Here is a 16,786-nt window from a genome sequence, read left to right as displayed (position 1 = left end):
ATAGACACAGCGCCCCACCCCACACACTCACACACGTTACAAAGATGAAGTCACACTACACAGGTTATTTGTAGCTTGCTTTTGCCACTTGATACACCATGGCCACCTCACTAGCTGTAGGTCTAATTCTTTTCTTTCTTGTTTATAAATTCTAGCACCATGTGGGGAGAATGGTTTCAGCTCCTCCCTCTCCCACGGGTTGGAATCTTCACTTTTCAGCTGCAGAAACATCACCCCAGTCTACTAGGGATTATATTGTGTCTAATACCCTTAGCTCAGAATTCAATCTTATATCTTTGGCTTTTAATTCTTTAATTATTTCTGACCAATAGAAAACTCCTTTACTTGTTTTTAAATTCTATACACACACACGTACCTGTATGAATGCAAAAGGCGGTACTAGCATTATGTAAACATATTTTCTTTTTAAAAAAATGTTTTTATTGATTTCAGAAAGACGAAGGGAAAGGGAGAGAAACATCAATGATGAGAGAGAATCATTGATTGGCTGCCTTCCACATGCCCCCTTACTGGGAATCGAACCATGATCTCCTGGTCCTGGGTTTATGGTCAACCACTGAGCTACACTGGCTGGGCCAGACATAATATTTTCTAAAAGGTATTTCTGTGTGTTTTGAGTGAGGTGGAGGTTATTCTGCATTATTTTGGCATGTAATATGTATTCCACTTCTAGAAGTTTCTCTCTATTTTCTATATTTAAATTCCTTATTCACAAATAATACTCTCTCTTGCTTTTTCATGCAAGAGTTATAACCATAATAAAACATTGCATGATGTGAATTGGATTTCGGACAGGAGTATAAACAGACACATTCAACCATCTGGATGTGATATAGGAAGCTTATTTATTATTATTATTTTTACTGCATCTTTTTCTAGTAAATCACTGCTTTTAGAAAATTAAAATATCTATAGTGCTTTAACTTCCAAATATTATCACCTGATTTCAATTTAAAAATTTTGACCATATCTATCATATATAATCATCCTCTCATCCATATGTTAAAGACCTTTGAATTCAAGACATTTATTGTCTTAAAAATTACTGAGCATTCCATAAAGCTTTTGTCTTATGTGGGTTACGTTTATCAATATGTATGATATAACAAATTAAAAATATTTATTAATTTTTTAAAAATTAAGATAAACATATTTACATGTTAACATAACCAACATGCTTTTATGAAAAAAATAACTATTTTCCAAACAAAAAAATAGTAAGAAGAATGGTTGTTTTACATTACAAAATCTTTTTAATATGTTGCTTCATAGAATAGCTGGATTTTCCTCTATTTTCCTGCATCAAGCTGCTTATGTGTTGTTCTGGTGAAAGCATATTGGGAGAATCTGTCCTCATGCAGATATGAAGTTGGAAAAGGGTAGACCTCCTGAGAAGGCCTGCGCCCTAAGGATCCTCAAACCATATCTTAGTACCATGCTCTACGCACATTTTGTTGAAAAATTAGTTTGGAAAATTCCTCTTCTGGTAATTATGGAAGATAAGAGAGAAATAGCATAGTAGTGACATATGACGGATGTATAAAATTTAAAAAAGAAAATTTACCTGGGTTAAATTCCGATGGAAAGGACTGTTGGGAAAAAGAGGAATCATATGTTAGTAAACAGCATGCTAAATATTAGTTTGAATACTTTACTTTCAATATACATAACTAAATCTTAGAATATTCCCTTTATATCCCAATAGAGATAAATTATTACGAGCTAAATGTAATAAAAGCCACATCTGGCTGTGGCTGAGTAGCTCAGTTGGTTAGAGTGTCATCCCGATACGCCAAAGTTGTGGGTTTGATTTCTGGTCAAGGGCACATCCAAGAAACAACCCATAGACACAGAAAATAGTGTGTGATGGCCAGAGGGAAGGGTGGGAGCTGGGTGGAGGTAGGCAAAAGGGAGGGAAATGGGGAAATCTTTAATAGTGTCAACAATATAAAGTAAAATAAAAAATCAACCAACAAATGCATAAATAAGTGGAATAACAAATCAAAGTTTCTCACTCCCCCCAAAAGCTACATATGTCTAAAATTAAATATAATTATGACTCTCATGTGTCTTCACAAAGGCTGAGGGGCCTGACTATGCATGCTTCCTTAACAACAGTGCACATTCACATAGCCAAGATGCATAACTAATCTTCTTTTAAAATCTGACATCATCATTTCACATCTGCAGCAACAGAAAAGCTCAACAGAGCCAAAGGATGGTTCTCTGAAAAGGCTAATGAGATAGCAATACCCCTAGGAAGAAGAACAAGGAAACAGAAGGGAGACACAAATAAAAATGTTACAAAGGTAAGACATGAATCACTGCACCGATCTCAGAGGTTAAACCAAAATAAGAGGACATTATAGACAACTTTATGACATTGAAATTTATACTAAAATTGGTAGACACAGTAAATTTCCAGAAAAATACTACTGGTGAAAATGGACTTTACAAGAATAAAAATTCCAAACTAGCACACTAGCCATTAAAGTAGGAAATTTTCCACATCCTCTCACCACAAAAAGAATCCAGATTCAAGTGGATTTCTATGCAAGTTTCCATCAAATACTCAAGGAATATACATTTCCAATCTTACACAAAATCTCTTAGAGGAAAGAAAAAAAAATGACTAATAACTTAAGTGATGAGTCCAGCATAGTCTTGCTACCAAAAGTAGAAAAGGATGGTCTGAGGGGAGAAAAATCACAGGCCAACCCCCAACCCCACTCCTGAATATTCACATACACACACACACACACACACACACAACTAAACAAAATATTAGCAAACATGGGAGTATAGAATCTTCTATTACCATCTTGATGTTTTCTACATTAAACCCTCTGTCTTTAAATATATTAAAAAATATTAGCAAACAAAATCTGTCAATATATATGAAAGAGAATTCATCAATACTAAATTGGATTACTCTAGAAATACAGGGTCAGTTTAAAATAGAAGCCCTAACTGGTTTGGCTCAGTGGATAGAGTGTCAGCCTGCAGACTCAAGTGTCCCAGGTTCAATTCCGGTCAAGAGCATGTACCTTGGTTGCGGGCACATCCCCAGTAGGGAGTGTGCAGGAGGCAGCTGATTGATGTTTCTCTCTCATCAATGTTTCTAACTCTCTATCCCTCTCCCTTCCTCTCTGTAAAAAGTCAATAAAATATATTTTAAAATAGAAATATTAGTGACTATTATTCCCCCAATAAACACAGTAAAGGAGAAAAGCCATATTAACTTTTAAGTGGAAACAAAGAAAAAAACCTTTAAATAAATTTCAACGCCAATTCATAAGAAATATTCACCGCGAACTGGAATAAAAGGAAATTTCCTTAACTTGTAACCTGTAACAAATATTATACAAAATAATGAAATGATGACAGCCTCCCTTTCAGATCAGAAATAAAACAAGGAGGCCTGCTATATAATCCTTCTAGATACACTGTGGGCCAGCCATGCAGTATAGAATAAAAGGAATAAAAGACATACTTGTTTGGAAAAAATATTTTTAGGCTATATGATTTATAAAAATTCCAAGAGAATATATAAGTAAATTATTAGATTTAATATAAGGATGTTATAAGGTTGCTGGATATAAAAATCAACATTCAAAAGTAAACTGCATTATATGCAACAAGAAGTTCTGGTTAGAAAATGCAATTTTAAAAACTTGATTATAATAGCAATAAAAATACAAAAGTACCTAGAAATAAGTCTAATAAAAATGTCCACCCCTAGCCAGTTTGGCTCGGTGAATAGAGCATCGGCCTGTGGACTGAAGGGTCCCAGGTTTGATTTCTGTCAAGGGCACATGCCCAGGTTGTGTGCTTGGTCCCCAGTAGGAGGTGTGCAGGAGGTGGCAGATCAATGACTCTCTCTCATCATTGATGTTTCTATCTCTCTCCCTCCCCCTTCCTGTCTGAAATCAATAAAAAAAATACATTTTTTAAAAGATGTCCAGGCATCCATATGAAAAAATTACAAAACTTTATTGGTAGACATGTAAAAGAATCTAAATACATGGAGGGTTATATATTACTAGTGGCCCGGTGCATGAATTTGTGCACATTGAAAGGAAATTGATTAGAAGTAATATTTTAATATTGCTATTTGCCCTTTCTCTGTAAGTGTCAACCAAATTCACCATCAACAATGACAGATGGAAACACACGCGTGTGATTGACTCCAGTGAGAGCTTTATATGCATCGCGCATGTGTGAGCCAACTTAGCCTTTTATAAACATAGAATAAACTTGCCTAGTTAGACCTGCTTTCTGATTTAGCTAAACTTTTTCCAGCCCAGTGAAGCACCCCAACTTCTCTTTCAGGTAATTGTCAGCAACACAGCAGTAACTATCAACACGAAGCAGATTATTATTGTAGATCACGCAGGGAGAACAAAGGGTAAAATATTTAACTGCAGCCGTGTTTGACTATATTCTGTGCAGTGAGAAAACCTGAAGTCATTTTCAAGGTCCACCATTTCTTACTTCTTTTCAGTCAGGTCAAGTTTCTAAGCTTTCTAAATCTCCACTTTCCAGCTAATGAAAAGAAAATAGGATTCCACTGAGTCTCCTATCTACCTACTCCAGGACTTCTGTGAGGATCAAATGAGATGAGGCATGGGAAAACTCTTCACAGACATTTGGTTACAGTGTAAAGTGTTTCCACCTGTGTTCCTGGGCTGAAAAAAGTGCAAGGGGGCTAGTCATTGCTAGGGAGAGGAAACTGGGCGTTGCTATGTGATGTCATTACCAGGCACGCACAGCGACCGTTTCCGGGTTGGGCAGGGCTGTGGGCTGCATTTTGCACCATGGGGTCTTGTCAGAGTTGGCTGCGATTTGGTGGGTTATGGCTCCGGGGTAGTGGCGGGGCCTGTGTCCCACTTGGGGGAAGCCGAGTGTTGCTTTGTGGGCACCAAGTCCACAGTGCCGTTTCTCTGTGTGTTCATGGCAGCTCCTGCTGAGAACCTGCCCCTTGGTGGTCAGTGCATGTCATAGCAACCAGTTGGAAGGTGGGAAGGACACTTAGCATATTAGCCTTTTATATAGATAGACTAGAGGCCCGGTGCACAAAATTTGTGCACAGGGGGTGGGGGCCCTCAGTCCGGCCTGCACCCTCTCCCATCTGGGACCCCTTGGGGAATGTCTGACTGCCAGTTTAGGCCTGATCTGTGGGGGTGGGCCTAAACCAGCAGTCGGACATCCCTCCCGCAATCTGGGACCACTGGCTCCTAACCGCTCACCTGCCTGCCTGGCTGATCACCCCTAACTGCTCACCTGCCTTCCTGATCGCCCCTAACCGCCTCTGCCTTGGCCCCTGCACCTGGGAACAGGCTTCCTTCCTCTGGCCAGCTGCAGGAACCCAGGACCTGGGCTTCCCTCTCTCTGGCCGGCCACAGCACCCAGGACCCAGAGTTTCCTCCCTCTGGCCGGCCACAGGCATCCAGGACTGGGTGGGCTTTGCTCAGGCTGGCCACAGGCACCAGGCGGCTTCGCCTGGGCTGGCAGCAGGCACCTGGAACCCCTGATCACCCCTAACTGCTCCCCTGCTGGCCTGATTGCCCCTAACTGCTCCCCTGCCAGCCTGATCGCCCCTAACCACCTCTGCCTCAGGCTCTGCACCTGGGACCCACGGCTTAGTCTGGAAGGATGTCCAGTCTAATTCGCATATTACTCTTTTATTAGTATAGATTCTTGAGTAGAAAGACTTTCCAATTTGATTAAAATATTTAGAGAAATTATAAAAATCCCTACCAGGGTTTTTGTGGAATTTGACAAATCAGTTCTAAAAATGTATAGGGAGGAAAAAGAGGCCCAAGACATATAGCTAAGAGACTTCTGAAGAAGCATAAGAGCTGAGGTTGGAGTGGGATGGGTACTGGAGCTACCACTTATCAAGGACAGCTGGACTGGAAAGACATCCATGCAGAATGGAAAACTGACCTATGACAGAGCAGGCATTATAGGTAAACATATTATTCAATAAATGGGTATGAAAAATTAATTATTCATCCAGAAAATATAAAATTGGATCCCTGTCTAGAAGCATGTACAAGAACTACTTCCAGGTGGATTAAGGACTTAATTCTGGAAGGCAAAAATGTATTGAACTTTTACTTATTATTTTTATTTAAAAAATATTTTTATTTATTTTAGAGAGAGCGGAAGGGAGAGAGAGAGAAACATTGATGTGAGAGAGAAACATTGCTTGGTTGTCTCCTGAATGCACCCCCAATCAAGATTGAACTTGAAACCTCGGTACGTGCCTGACCGGGATTGAACCTGTGACCTTTTGGTGCACGGGACAATGCCCAACAAATGGAGCCACATCAGCCAGGGCTGTGTTGAGCTTTTAGAAAAAAAATATAGGAGAATATTTTTATGATCTTGCAGGTAGGAAAAGGTTTCTTAGATTAAAAAAGGGATAAACCCATAAAGGAAAGAGTTTATTATTAATCTACCATAGTAGGGACCCTGCTATCAATAGAGATCATAAAAAGTGAAAAGCTGCATAAAGTGGGATAAAATACTTTAAAAAATATATGATAATGTCCTAGTAATTAAAATATAATAAAACTATTTTATGAAATATAAAAACAACTCAAAAATGGGTAAAAAGGCTCATTTAATAGAGAGAGAAGAAAATTCCTCATGAATACATGAAAACATGCTCAACAGTAATCAGGAAAGTGTAAATAAAAAGCACAATGACATAATTTCACACCTACTAGGTTGGAAAAAGTAAAAAATAAGATAATATTAAGTGTTCATTAGGATATAGCACAATTGGAATTTTTGTCCATTTCTGGTGTAGATATAAAATTTGGCAACCTTTTCAAAAATCCCTTATGCATTACCTAGGCAAGTTGAACAAGTGCATACCCTAACTTTAGGCAATTCTACTTTTAGGTGTATATCTCAGAGAAACGCTCACTTATGTGTGATAGATTGGTACTTCCCAAACAGTAATGAACGTACAAATGACTCCAGGAGCTTGTTAAAACGCAGGCCATGATCCAGTAGGTCTGGAATGAGGCCTGAGATTCCGCATTTCTAACAAGTTCCCAGGTGCTAGTGCTGCTGGCCCTTGGACCACACTTTGAGTAGCAAGGCCCTATGGTTGCAAATACATGCATTGGCAGCAGAATGAGCAAACTATTCATACAATGGAATGCCTCTGAGCATTCACAATGCAAGAACTAACGATTCTTGTTTGAACATGGGAGTCTCAAAAACATGTTTAGAGAAAGAAGAAAGTCACAGATGAATTCACTGATGTTTTTTACTTATAGAATGAGTTATTTTTATTTTTTTTATATTTTATTGATTTTTACAGAGAGGAAGGAAGAGGGATAGAGAGCTAGAAACACTGATGAGAGAAACACTGATCAGCTGCCTCCTGCATACCCCTTACTAGGGATGTGCCCGCAACCGAGGTACATGCCCTTGACCAGAATCGAACCTGGGACCCTTCAGTCCGCAGGCCAACGCTTTATCCACTGAGCCAAACAGGCTAGGGCTTATCGAATGATTTTATAGTGCAGTTAGTTATTATTTTTTATTTTTGTTAATCCTTACCTGAGAATATTTTTTTCTATTGATTTTTAGAGAGAGTAGAAGGGTGTGTGGGGGGGGGAGGCGGAGAGTAAAAGGAGGGAGAAAGAGAAAGAGAGAGAGAGAGAGAGAGAGAGAGAGAGAGAGAACGAATCATTGTGAGATAGACACATTGATTGGTTGCCTCCTGCATGGGGCAACTGGGCTGGCATTGAACCTCTAACCAAGGCATGTGCCCTTGACTGGGAATGGAACCCAAGACCCTTCCTTGACTGGCCAAGGCTCTAACCATTTAGAAACACTGGCAGGGCTAATTATTTTTTCTTGTACTAGTTTTCCCTTCTTAGTTATATTCATTCACTTTCATGTTACAATGGGTTAGAAGAGCTATCCAAGACAGAGTCCTTTTGTAATATCTACAGTAATAAAAGCATAATATGCTAATTAGACCGGCTGTCCTTCCAGACGTGATTCCGGACATCCTTCCAGATGAAGCCAGGGCTGGAGGGAAGCCCAGGTCCTGGGTGCCTGCCGGCAGCAAGAGCAAAGCCTGGGGCCCGGGTGCCAAAGGGAAGCTGGTGCTGGCAGCCGGGGGAAGGAAGGCCTACTCTTGCACGGATTTCGTGCATCGGGCCTCTAGTAACGTATATAACAGAAATAAAAGAGTCTTGTAGTCTGAAAAAACAGAGTCAAACCCCAATGCTATCTTTTAGCGGCTTTGTATTTCTGTCCAAATTCCTTAATCTATCCAAGCTTACATTTCCACATTTAGAAAATAAAGATAATAATACTTACATTTGTGTGGTTATTGTGACAAACTGAGAGATGTGATTTACATAAAATAGAAGCAGTGTATGTTCAAATAGTGGTTGTGATTGTTATTGTTTGTTTTTCCAATATAAGTTTGGCAGCATATTTGAGAATTTCTTTTTAAAAAATATATATTTTTATTGATTTCAGAGAAGAAGGGAGAGGAAGAGAGAGATAGAAACATCAATGTTGAGTGAGAATCATTGATTGACTTCCTCCTGCATGCCCCCTTCTGGGGATCGAGCCCACAACCAGGGCCTGCGCCCTTGACAAGAATTGAACCCAGGTCCCTTCAGTCCACAGGCCAACGCTCTATCCACTGAGCCAAACTAGCTAGGGCTATTTGAGAATATCTTGATTGGTGAAAGAAAGCTTATATGGAAACTGTAATGTACATAACCCATTTGTTAATTTTGTTAAGATTTAAAGCTTAATTCTCTTAGGAAGTATAATAACCTTTGTATTCAATATTGCATTACTTACATAATTCTATGATACCACATAAAGCAAGTATTAGAACTGCCCACAAATAAATTGCGTTCTTCTTCTAAATCCTAAAAGAAATTGCAAAAGCAACTATGATATATGAAGTTAACTTAAAAAAATAATTTAATACAGGCATCAAAGTCACAGAGGAACTAAGTTAATTATCTAAGATTAGAGGAAGTATAATGAATAAATTTCAGAATAAAACTATTAAGTCCAATTCTTTAGTTACTCTCTGTAATTGAGGATTTACTATCATGGGTGGCGACAAATTTAGATGGCTTATTGTTTCTATTATATTTGACTTTGTGTAATAATAAGAAATATATATATATGTCTTTGCCCCCAGTTCCTGAGTCAGGGGTCCTCAAACTTTTTAAACAGGGGGCCAGTTCACTGTCCCTCAGACCGTTGGAGGGCCGGACTATAGTTAAAAAAAAAAACTATGAACAAATTCCTATGCACAGTGCACATATCTTATTTTGAAGTAAAAAAACAAATGTTTTCGGCGGGCCGCATGTAGCCCGCGGGCTGTAGTTTGAGGACCCCTGTCTGAGTCTTTGACCATGATTCCCAACACAGAGCTCCCTAAACTCTTGTAATTTCCCGAGTGATAGGAGTGTCTAATGCAGAGCTCCTACAATTTTCCCCACTGAAACACAATTCAGTGAATTTTCTTGTTTAATGGTTATCAACTAGAGGTGATTTTGCTCACCAGGGGCCATTTGGCAATGCCTGGAAATATTTTTGGTTGTTTTTGAGTGAGTTTCAAAAGACACATGTCCCTCCTTAAAGGTTGTAAAATCTGATGACACTATACATAAATGACAAAGATAGTCCTTTGTACGCATGTATTTGTGTGCGCTTATTTTTTTATATAACATGTTTCATAATGTTTCTATGGGTTTCCAACATACAAAAGAAGGGAAAGGAACCCGGCTGGCATGGCTCAGTGGCTGAGAATTGATCTATGAACCAGGAGGTCATGGTTCGAGTCCCAGTCATTTCACACGCCTGGGTTGGGGGCTTTTTCCCAGTGGGAGGCGCGCAGGAGGGAGCTGATCAACGATTCTCTCTCATCATTGATGTTTCTATCTCTCTCTCCCTCTCCCTTCCTCTCTGAAATCAATAAAAAGATATTTAAAAAAAAAACAATAAAAGAGAAAGGAATCCTATACTTTCGCGGGAATTATGTTCATGAAACTTAAAAAACTCATAAACTCAAAAGCCAAATTCAAATATTTTCCCATCTATAGGGATTAAAAAATGAATTAATATTCATCTGGCTTCTCTCATATCACTCTACTTGTTTCATGAAAATGAAGACTGTTAATTTAAAAGAAGGCACAGCCCTAACTGGTTTGGCTCAGTGGATAGAGCATCGGCCTGGGGACTGAAGGGTCCCAGGTTCGATTCCAGTCAAGGGCAGGTACCTTGGTTGCGGGCACATCCCCAGTAGGAGGTGTATAGGAGGCAGTTGATTGATGTTTCTCTCTCATCAATGTTTCTAACTCTCTCTCCCTCTTCCTTCCTCTCTGTAAAAAATAAAAATAAATAATATATATTAAAAAAATAAAATAAAATGAAAATAAAAAGAAGGCACAGGCCCCAAAGTAAAGGCAGGATTAGTCACACAGAGTCTCTGTAGCAGTGGCTTTACACATTTGTGTGAAAACTTAAGCTGTGAGGTGTGGGTCCAGTATTTTGTTACTAATTGATAAAATGCCAACATTTAAAATGCTTGCCCTGGCTGGTTTGACTCAGTGGTAGAGTGTCGGCCTGGGGACTGAAGGGTCCCGGGGTCGATTCCCGTCAAGGGCACATGCCTGGGTTGCAGGCTTGGAGGCAGCCGATTAATGATTCTCATCATTGATGTTTCAATCTCTCTCTCCCTCTTCCTTCTTCTATGAAGTCAATAAAAAAATATTAGAATGCTTTACTTTTTTGGTAAACCTGAAAGGATTTATTTATTTGCATTCACATGTTTTCTTAAAAAAACAAACAAACAACAGAGTAAAAACAAATCTAGAAATGGCTCTTCATCCTGGGCATTGTCATAGGAGTATATGACGTGAGCCCCCTCAGCCCGGAACACTGTTATCATTACGATGGTAACTGGGGCTTTAACATGCTGATAAAAGGCGAAGTGAAAATCACATACCATTCCATCGCTTATAACTTGCAAAGACACATCTAAAAATTAATGACATTTTAACAGTAATTTAAAAATACCTCTCATTTACAGTTACAACTTATACTATTTAAAACAGGTTGAATTAGGTTGAAAGCTCAAAAAAAGGAAAAATGAACTGGATTTTTCAAGTTTCATAATTCAGATCAACTCACTGGCCCTGTAACAATTGGTCTTATAGTCTGAATGCCCGGAGAAGAACAGCGCAGCTCTGTCTTAGGCGAACTAGCATTTAAAGAGAACAAGAAGGGAGAAATAAATAAAGATGCATATGAGATTAATCAAAGTTTTCTACTCTTGTTTAAGCCTAAAAACTTCAATAAGAAAAAGAAAAGTACAGCAATATTTGACTTCTATTTTCAAACTGATTTTGTTTTTCTTTTCACATCTATTTAATGGGAAGAACTTCACATTAAATCACAGCCTTGAGTGTGAATTCATGCTATATAAATGTTTTGTTACGTGTAAATACACATACACTGACATTCACGACAAAAATATTACCGTTTATTTTTCACAGAACAAGTTCCTGGCACACTCCACTCAGAAAATAATGTTCCTTCATATTCTAATGTAATCTAAAAAAGGAAGATAAAATAGTTCAAACAAAAACTTTGCTCCAAAATTTTCATGTCATTGTTCAGATGTACGATTTAATTTTCTGGGTCTTTATTAAAGAAACTAGAGGCCCAGTCCATGAAATTTGTGCATTCGGGGGTGGAGGGGCCCTTCAGCCTGGCCTGCGCCCAGTCCAGGAGCCCTCAGGGGATCTCCAACTGATGGCTTAGGATTGGACCTGTCAGTTGGACATCCTCAGCACTGCCCTGGAAGTGGGAGAGGCTCCCACCACCATTGCTGCACTCCCCAGCCATGAGCCCAGCTTCTGGCTGAGCGGCGCTCCTCCTGTGGGAGAGCACTGACCACCAGGGGGCAGCTCCTGCATTGAGCATCTGTCCCCTGGTGTCCAGTGTGCGCCATAGCGACCTGTCATTCTTATTTATAACTTAGTTCCTAAATATATTAGATTTTACATTCAAAACTTCTCTTAGGTGTCTCTTTGCTTAGTGCTTCATGTCATAGAATTTTAGAACACAAAGCTTTCATACCACATAGTTTTTAATCAATAAATATGTTTTTTTAAAAATGTATTTTTATTGATTTCAGAGAGGAATGGAGAGAGAGAGAGAGAAACATCAATGGTGACAGAGGATCACTGATTGGCTGCCTCCTGGATGGCCCCCCCCCCCCCCCCCCCCCCCCCCCGCCCGCCGCCCCCCCCCCCCCCCCCCCGCTGCCCCAGGCCTGATGCCTCTGGCCCAGGCTTTAGGCCTGGGCAGGGAACCCCCATCTTCCCCCCAATCACCGGCTCCACCCTCGCCCAGGCCTGACGCCTCCGCCAGAGGTGTCAGGCCTGGGAAGGGGACCCCCATCTCCCCCCAATCACCAGCTTCTGGGGCTTCTGGGGCTGGCCTGCAGCCTGGGATGGTGGCTTGCACTGGCGGCTGCGCTGTTCCGCCCTGCCTGCAGTATGCAAATTAGCCATCTTTGTTGGTGGTTAATTTGGATATTGTGCTGATTACCTAATGGGAGGCGTAGCGAAGGTACGGTTAATTACCATGTTTGCCTATTATTAGATAGGATAATAATTAAACTTTGATGTATTTGAAATTATAGAAAGTAGTACAATGAAGGAAAAGTAACTTTTCTGGGACACTTCAGTAGTTTCCCCACCAAATAAGATTTTTATTTTATTTCAAAAATAATATATTAAGTATCTAGGAGGTACTCTAGTAGGTTCTGAGGATTGAAATAAGAAGATAAATGAGACAGGGTCATCCTATCTGTATCGTGACATTATGTTTTGAATATTAATCACAAAACACTCAAACCAACACCACTTGTTTTTGCAACTTACATATCTAAGGACTGTTATTAGAGAGGGAGATCTATATTAGGAAGATAAATGAAATGAATATGAAATAAAAATAAAAGAATGACACTGTACTATACAACTGAGTATGATTAACTCTGCCCTAAGACAAAAAAAAACAACAAACAAAAAAACTTAACTATAGTTTTAAAAAGTTAAACACTTACAGTACTTCTGGTACTAAAAATGCGGTAGTTTGGGCTGTTAGCGTGATATCTGTGGAGGAAAAGGTCAAATAAGAATATAAAAATTAATTTCTCCTCCAAGGAAGAGGGATTCTATGCATGGTCACAGCATGCCTGGGCTGCCAAGAGCTTTACATTTCTGCCCACACATCTTCCTGGAGAGCAGAGTCAGGGCTAAAACTCAGGATTATCCGTGAACTCTACCCACCACTCAAGAGACGTTAGGGTTTGCTCAGTATCCGAAGACACTAGAATGACAAGTACAGATGCTTCTTGACTTACAATGGCGTTACATGACAATAAACCCATTGTAAATTGAAAATATTGTCATTCGAAAATGCATTTAATACCCCTAGCCTAACAAACATCACAGCTCAGCATAATCTATCTTAAACGTGCTCAGCACACTGACATTAGCCTATAATTGGACAAAATTATTTAACATAAAGCCTATTTTATAATGAAGTGTGGAAAATCTCATGTAGTTTACAATGCACATGCCTTTTCCATCACCACAATATCAAAAAATCATTAAGTGGAACTATCGCATGTTGGGAACTGTCTGTAAATACTTTTCCATCTTTTTTTATTTACTTATTTACCTTTAATACTAGAAGCCCAGTGCATGAAATTCATGCAAGGGTGGGGTCCCTAGAGGCTTCCAGCTGGGGCCTCCCTTCTGGTCCCCGGTGGTCACAGTATGTCATAGCGAGCGATCGAATTCCCGGTCAGGGGAACTCCTGAGGGGACACTTTGCATATTAGGTAGGCAGTTCGCAGGCTGATGCTCTAGCCACTGAGCCAATCCAGGTAGGGCTGTTTTTGTTTTAGGATGAAAACTGTTAAAGAATATTGGCTGTATTCCTTTCACTTATAAACTGAGCATTAAAATAATGAAAAAAGATTAAAAACCCATAAAACAGTATTGCTTGTTTGAAACACTGAGTAAAGAGCAAATTTCTGTGAGTCCTTGTTCATTTTCATTTCTATTATTCAGGGACCTTGAATCTATCTAAAGCAGCATTGTCCAACATAAATATAATGCAAGCCACTTATGTAATTTAAAAATTTCTAGTGGCCGCATTAAAAAGGCAAGAGATAAGTGAAGTTATTTTATTTTTTTTAATTTGACAAATTTTAAAATTCTCACCTGAGGATATTTTTCCATTGATTTTTCATAGAGAGTGGAAGAGGAAAAGAGAAAATTTTCCATTGATTTTTCATAGAGAGTGGAAGAGAAAGGGAAAGAGAGAGGGAAATATCAATGTGAGAGAAACACATCAATTTGTTGCCTCCTGCATGCATCCCAACCAGGGTCTGGGCACGGGAGGAGCCTGCAACCTAGGTACATGCCCTTGACCGAAATGGAACCTGGGACCCTTCAGTTCTCAGGCCAACACTCTCTCCACTGAGCCAAGCCAACTAGGGCAAGAATTTTTAAAACATACAATACCTGACTAGTCAGGAACACTGACCTCTTTATATTGTCAAATAAAAAAAAATGACAACAGCCAACACAAAAATAGCTGTCTAGTGTGAATGAATAAAAATTATACCTATTTTTTTGTGAGATTGGGGAACAAATATTTGGGTATGCTGAAGAATTTTAGTAATTACTTTATGTGTGCATGAGATGAAAAAGACTGAAAATCACTGGTATAGAGAAACAAAATGAGAAAATAAATTTTAGAAGTTAGGTCAAAGAATAAAAGTCTTAGAAAAGTACAGACTCTTGCTCTAAAAATCATCTTTGAAGGATGTTAAAGAAAAAATGTGGGGGGAATTCATAAAAACAAGATACAAAAATATAAAGCAAAAAAAAATAGATGTTTTGCATTTAGTAAACTCTAATACTCAGGAGGAAGAAAATAAATGAGCAAGCTGAAATATTGTCATAAACAAAAGCACATATCAGCCCTAGCCAGTTTGGCTCAGTGGATAGAGTGTTCTCTCTCATCGATGTTTCTAACTCTCTATCTCTCTCCCTTCCTCTCTGTAAAAAAATCAATAAAATATATTTTTTAAAAAAAAGTCACATGTGGCCAATGGCTCTCATAAAGCATTCTTTTTTTAAAATTTAAATTTCAGTATACTTTTAATATTATTTTGTATTCAGCTGTACAGCATAGCGGTTAGACAATCCTATACTTTACAAAGTGCTCCCCCTGATATTTCCAGTGCCCACTCGGCACCATTCATAGTCATCACAATATGATGGACTCTATTCCCTATGCTGTACTCTACATCCCCATGACTACTTTGTGACTGCCATTCTGTACTTCTTAATCCCTTCACCTCTTTCCCCCAGACCCCAATCTCTCTCCCCTCAGGTAACCACCAGTCTGCTCTCTGTATCTATGAGTCTGTTTCAAGTTTTGTTTGTTCATTTATTTTCTTTAGATTCCACATGTAAGTGGAATCATATGGTATTTGGCCCTAGCCAGTTTTGTTCAGTGGATAGAGCATCGGCCTACAGACTGAAGGGTCCTGGGTTCGATTCTGGTCAAGGGCACATGCCCAGGTTTCGGGCTCCATCCCCAGCTGGGGGCGTGCAGGAGGCAGCCGATCAATGATTCTCTCTCATTATTGATGTTTCTCTCTCTCCCGCTCCCTTCTTCTCTGAAATCAATAAAAATATATGTATATTTTAAAAAGAAATCATATGGTATTTGTCTTTTTCTGGCTGACTTATTTCACTTTGCATAATACCCTCTAGGTCAAGCATGTCAAACTCGCGGCCTGCGGACCACAATGAATATTTTTGCGGCCCACTCAATATAATGGTAAGAAAAATTTTAATAAAAATTTCATAACTTTTTACAGTATCCTGTTATACATCATTAAGGACGAACTACAATGTTCGCTAATGACTGCTGACTAAAATCCTGTTACGTTCACTTCCTTTACGCGCCTTATACGCAGGTGCACCATTTCTCTCCACTAATACCAGCAGCGAATATTTTAGCAGCCGATGGCCACCTCATTAGTCTTGGACTGACTTGTCTGATGTGTGCAACAGGAAATATTTCGCTTTTGGAGAACAAAAAAAATAGGTTTATTTGCGGACTCATTATATTTCGCTTTTGGAGAACAAAAAAAACTAGGTTTATTTGCGTTAGGCTCATTAGTTTATGCAGTTATTCAGAGTCTGGTAAGTTAACGTTCAAGAAAAAATAATTTTTATTAAAATGTCTTATTTTGTTAACGATGACTCACTTATTTCGGCCCTTTGTATTCCGCATGTCTCTATCGAAATAAACCCACGTTTCTATGAAAATGGAAGCTGTTGTGTTTTTGCGGCCACAGCCACTCACACCTTGTTTACCCGGCCCTCGTCAGCCTTCGAGTTTGACATGCTTGTTCCAGGTCCATCCCCGCTGTTGTAAATGCTAAGATTCCCTTTTCATGGCCGAGTAATATTCCACCGCGTGTCTGTACCACGGCTTTTGCACCCACCCCAGGAGATGGGTTTTTCTCACCTTTTCATAGAGAAGAAAACGAAGGCTCACACACGTGTTAGAATAGAATGCCCCCTTTTCGCTTTCTCATGACTTCACTGACCTCTGCAATGGCCTCTCGTATTATTTGCCCCCCTCAACCCTCC

The 16,786-nt window shown here is 39.4% G+C and overlaps 1 protein-coding gene across 2 annotated transcripts in view; it reads right to left on the bottom strand.

The window, feature by feature from the left end:
• LOC102245965 (chromosome unknown open reading frame, human C1orf101) overlaps nt 1-16,764 on the bottom strand; it is an 86,716-nt gene extending 69,952 nt beyond the window's left edge. Inside the window, exons 1-6 of one of the 2 annotated variants that reach the window (XM_014528249.1) lie at nt 16,399-16,764; nt 13,166-13,214; nt 11,573-11,646; nt 11,224-11,293; nt 8,875-8,945; nt 1,586-1,610 (exon numbers count right to left, since the gene is read on the bottom strand). In XM_014528249.1, coding sequence (XP_014383735.1) covers nt 1,586-1,610; nt 8,875-8,945; nt 11,224-11,293; nt 11,573-11,646; nt 13,166-13,214; nt 16,399-16,424 — 315 coding nt within the window. In that variant the 5' untranslated portion in view covers nt 16,425-16,764. Of the gene's footprint in view, nt 1-1,585; nt 1,611-8,874; nt 8,946-11,223; nt 11,294-11,572; nt 11,647-13,165; nt 13,245-16,398 lie in introns of those variants that run through there. The other variant, XM_005880146.2, reaches the window with a different exon arrangement.
• Nucleotides 16,765-16,786: the final 22 nt, after the last annotated feature.

The sequence above is a fragment of the Myotis brandtii genome, unplaced genomic scaffold, assembly GCF_000412655.1.
Source record: "Myotis brandtii unplaced genomic scaffold, ASM41265v1 scaffold627, whole genome shotgun sequence".
Classification (NCBI taxonomy): domain Eukaryota; kingdom Metazoa; phylum Chordata; class Mammalia; order Chiroptera; family Vespertilionidae; genus Myotis; species Myotis brandtii.
The sequence above is the reverse complement of the archived record's forward strand: the minus strand, read 5'-3'. Positions and strand labels throughout refer to the sequence as shown.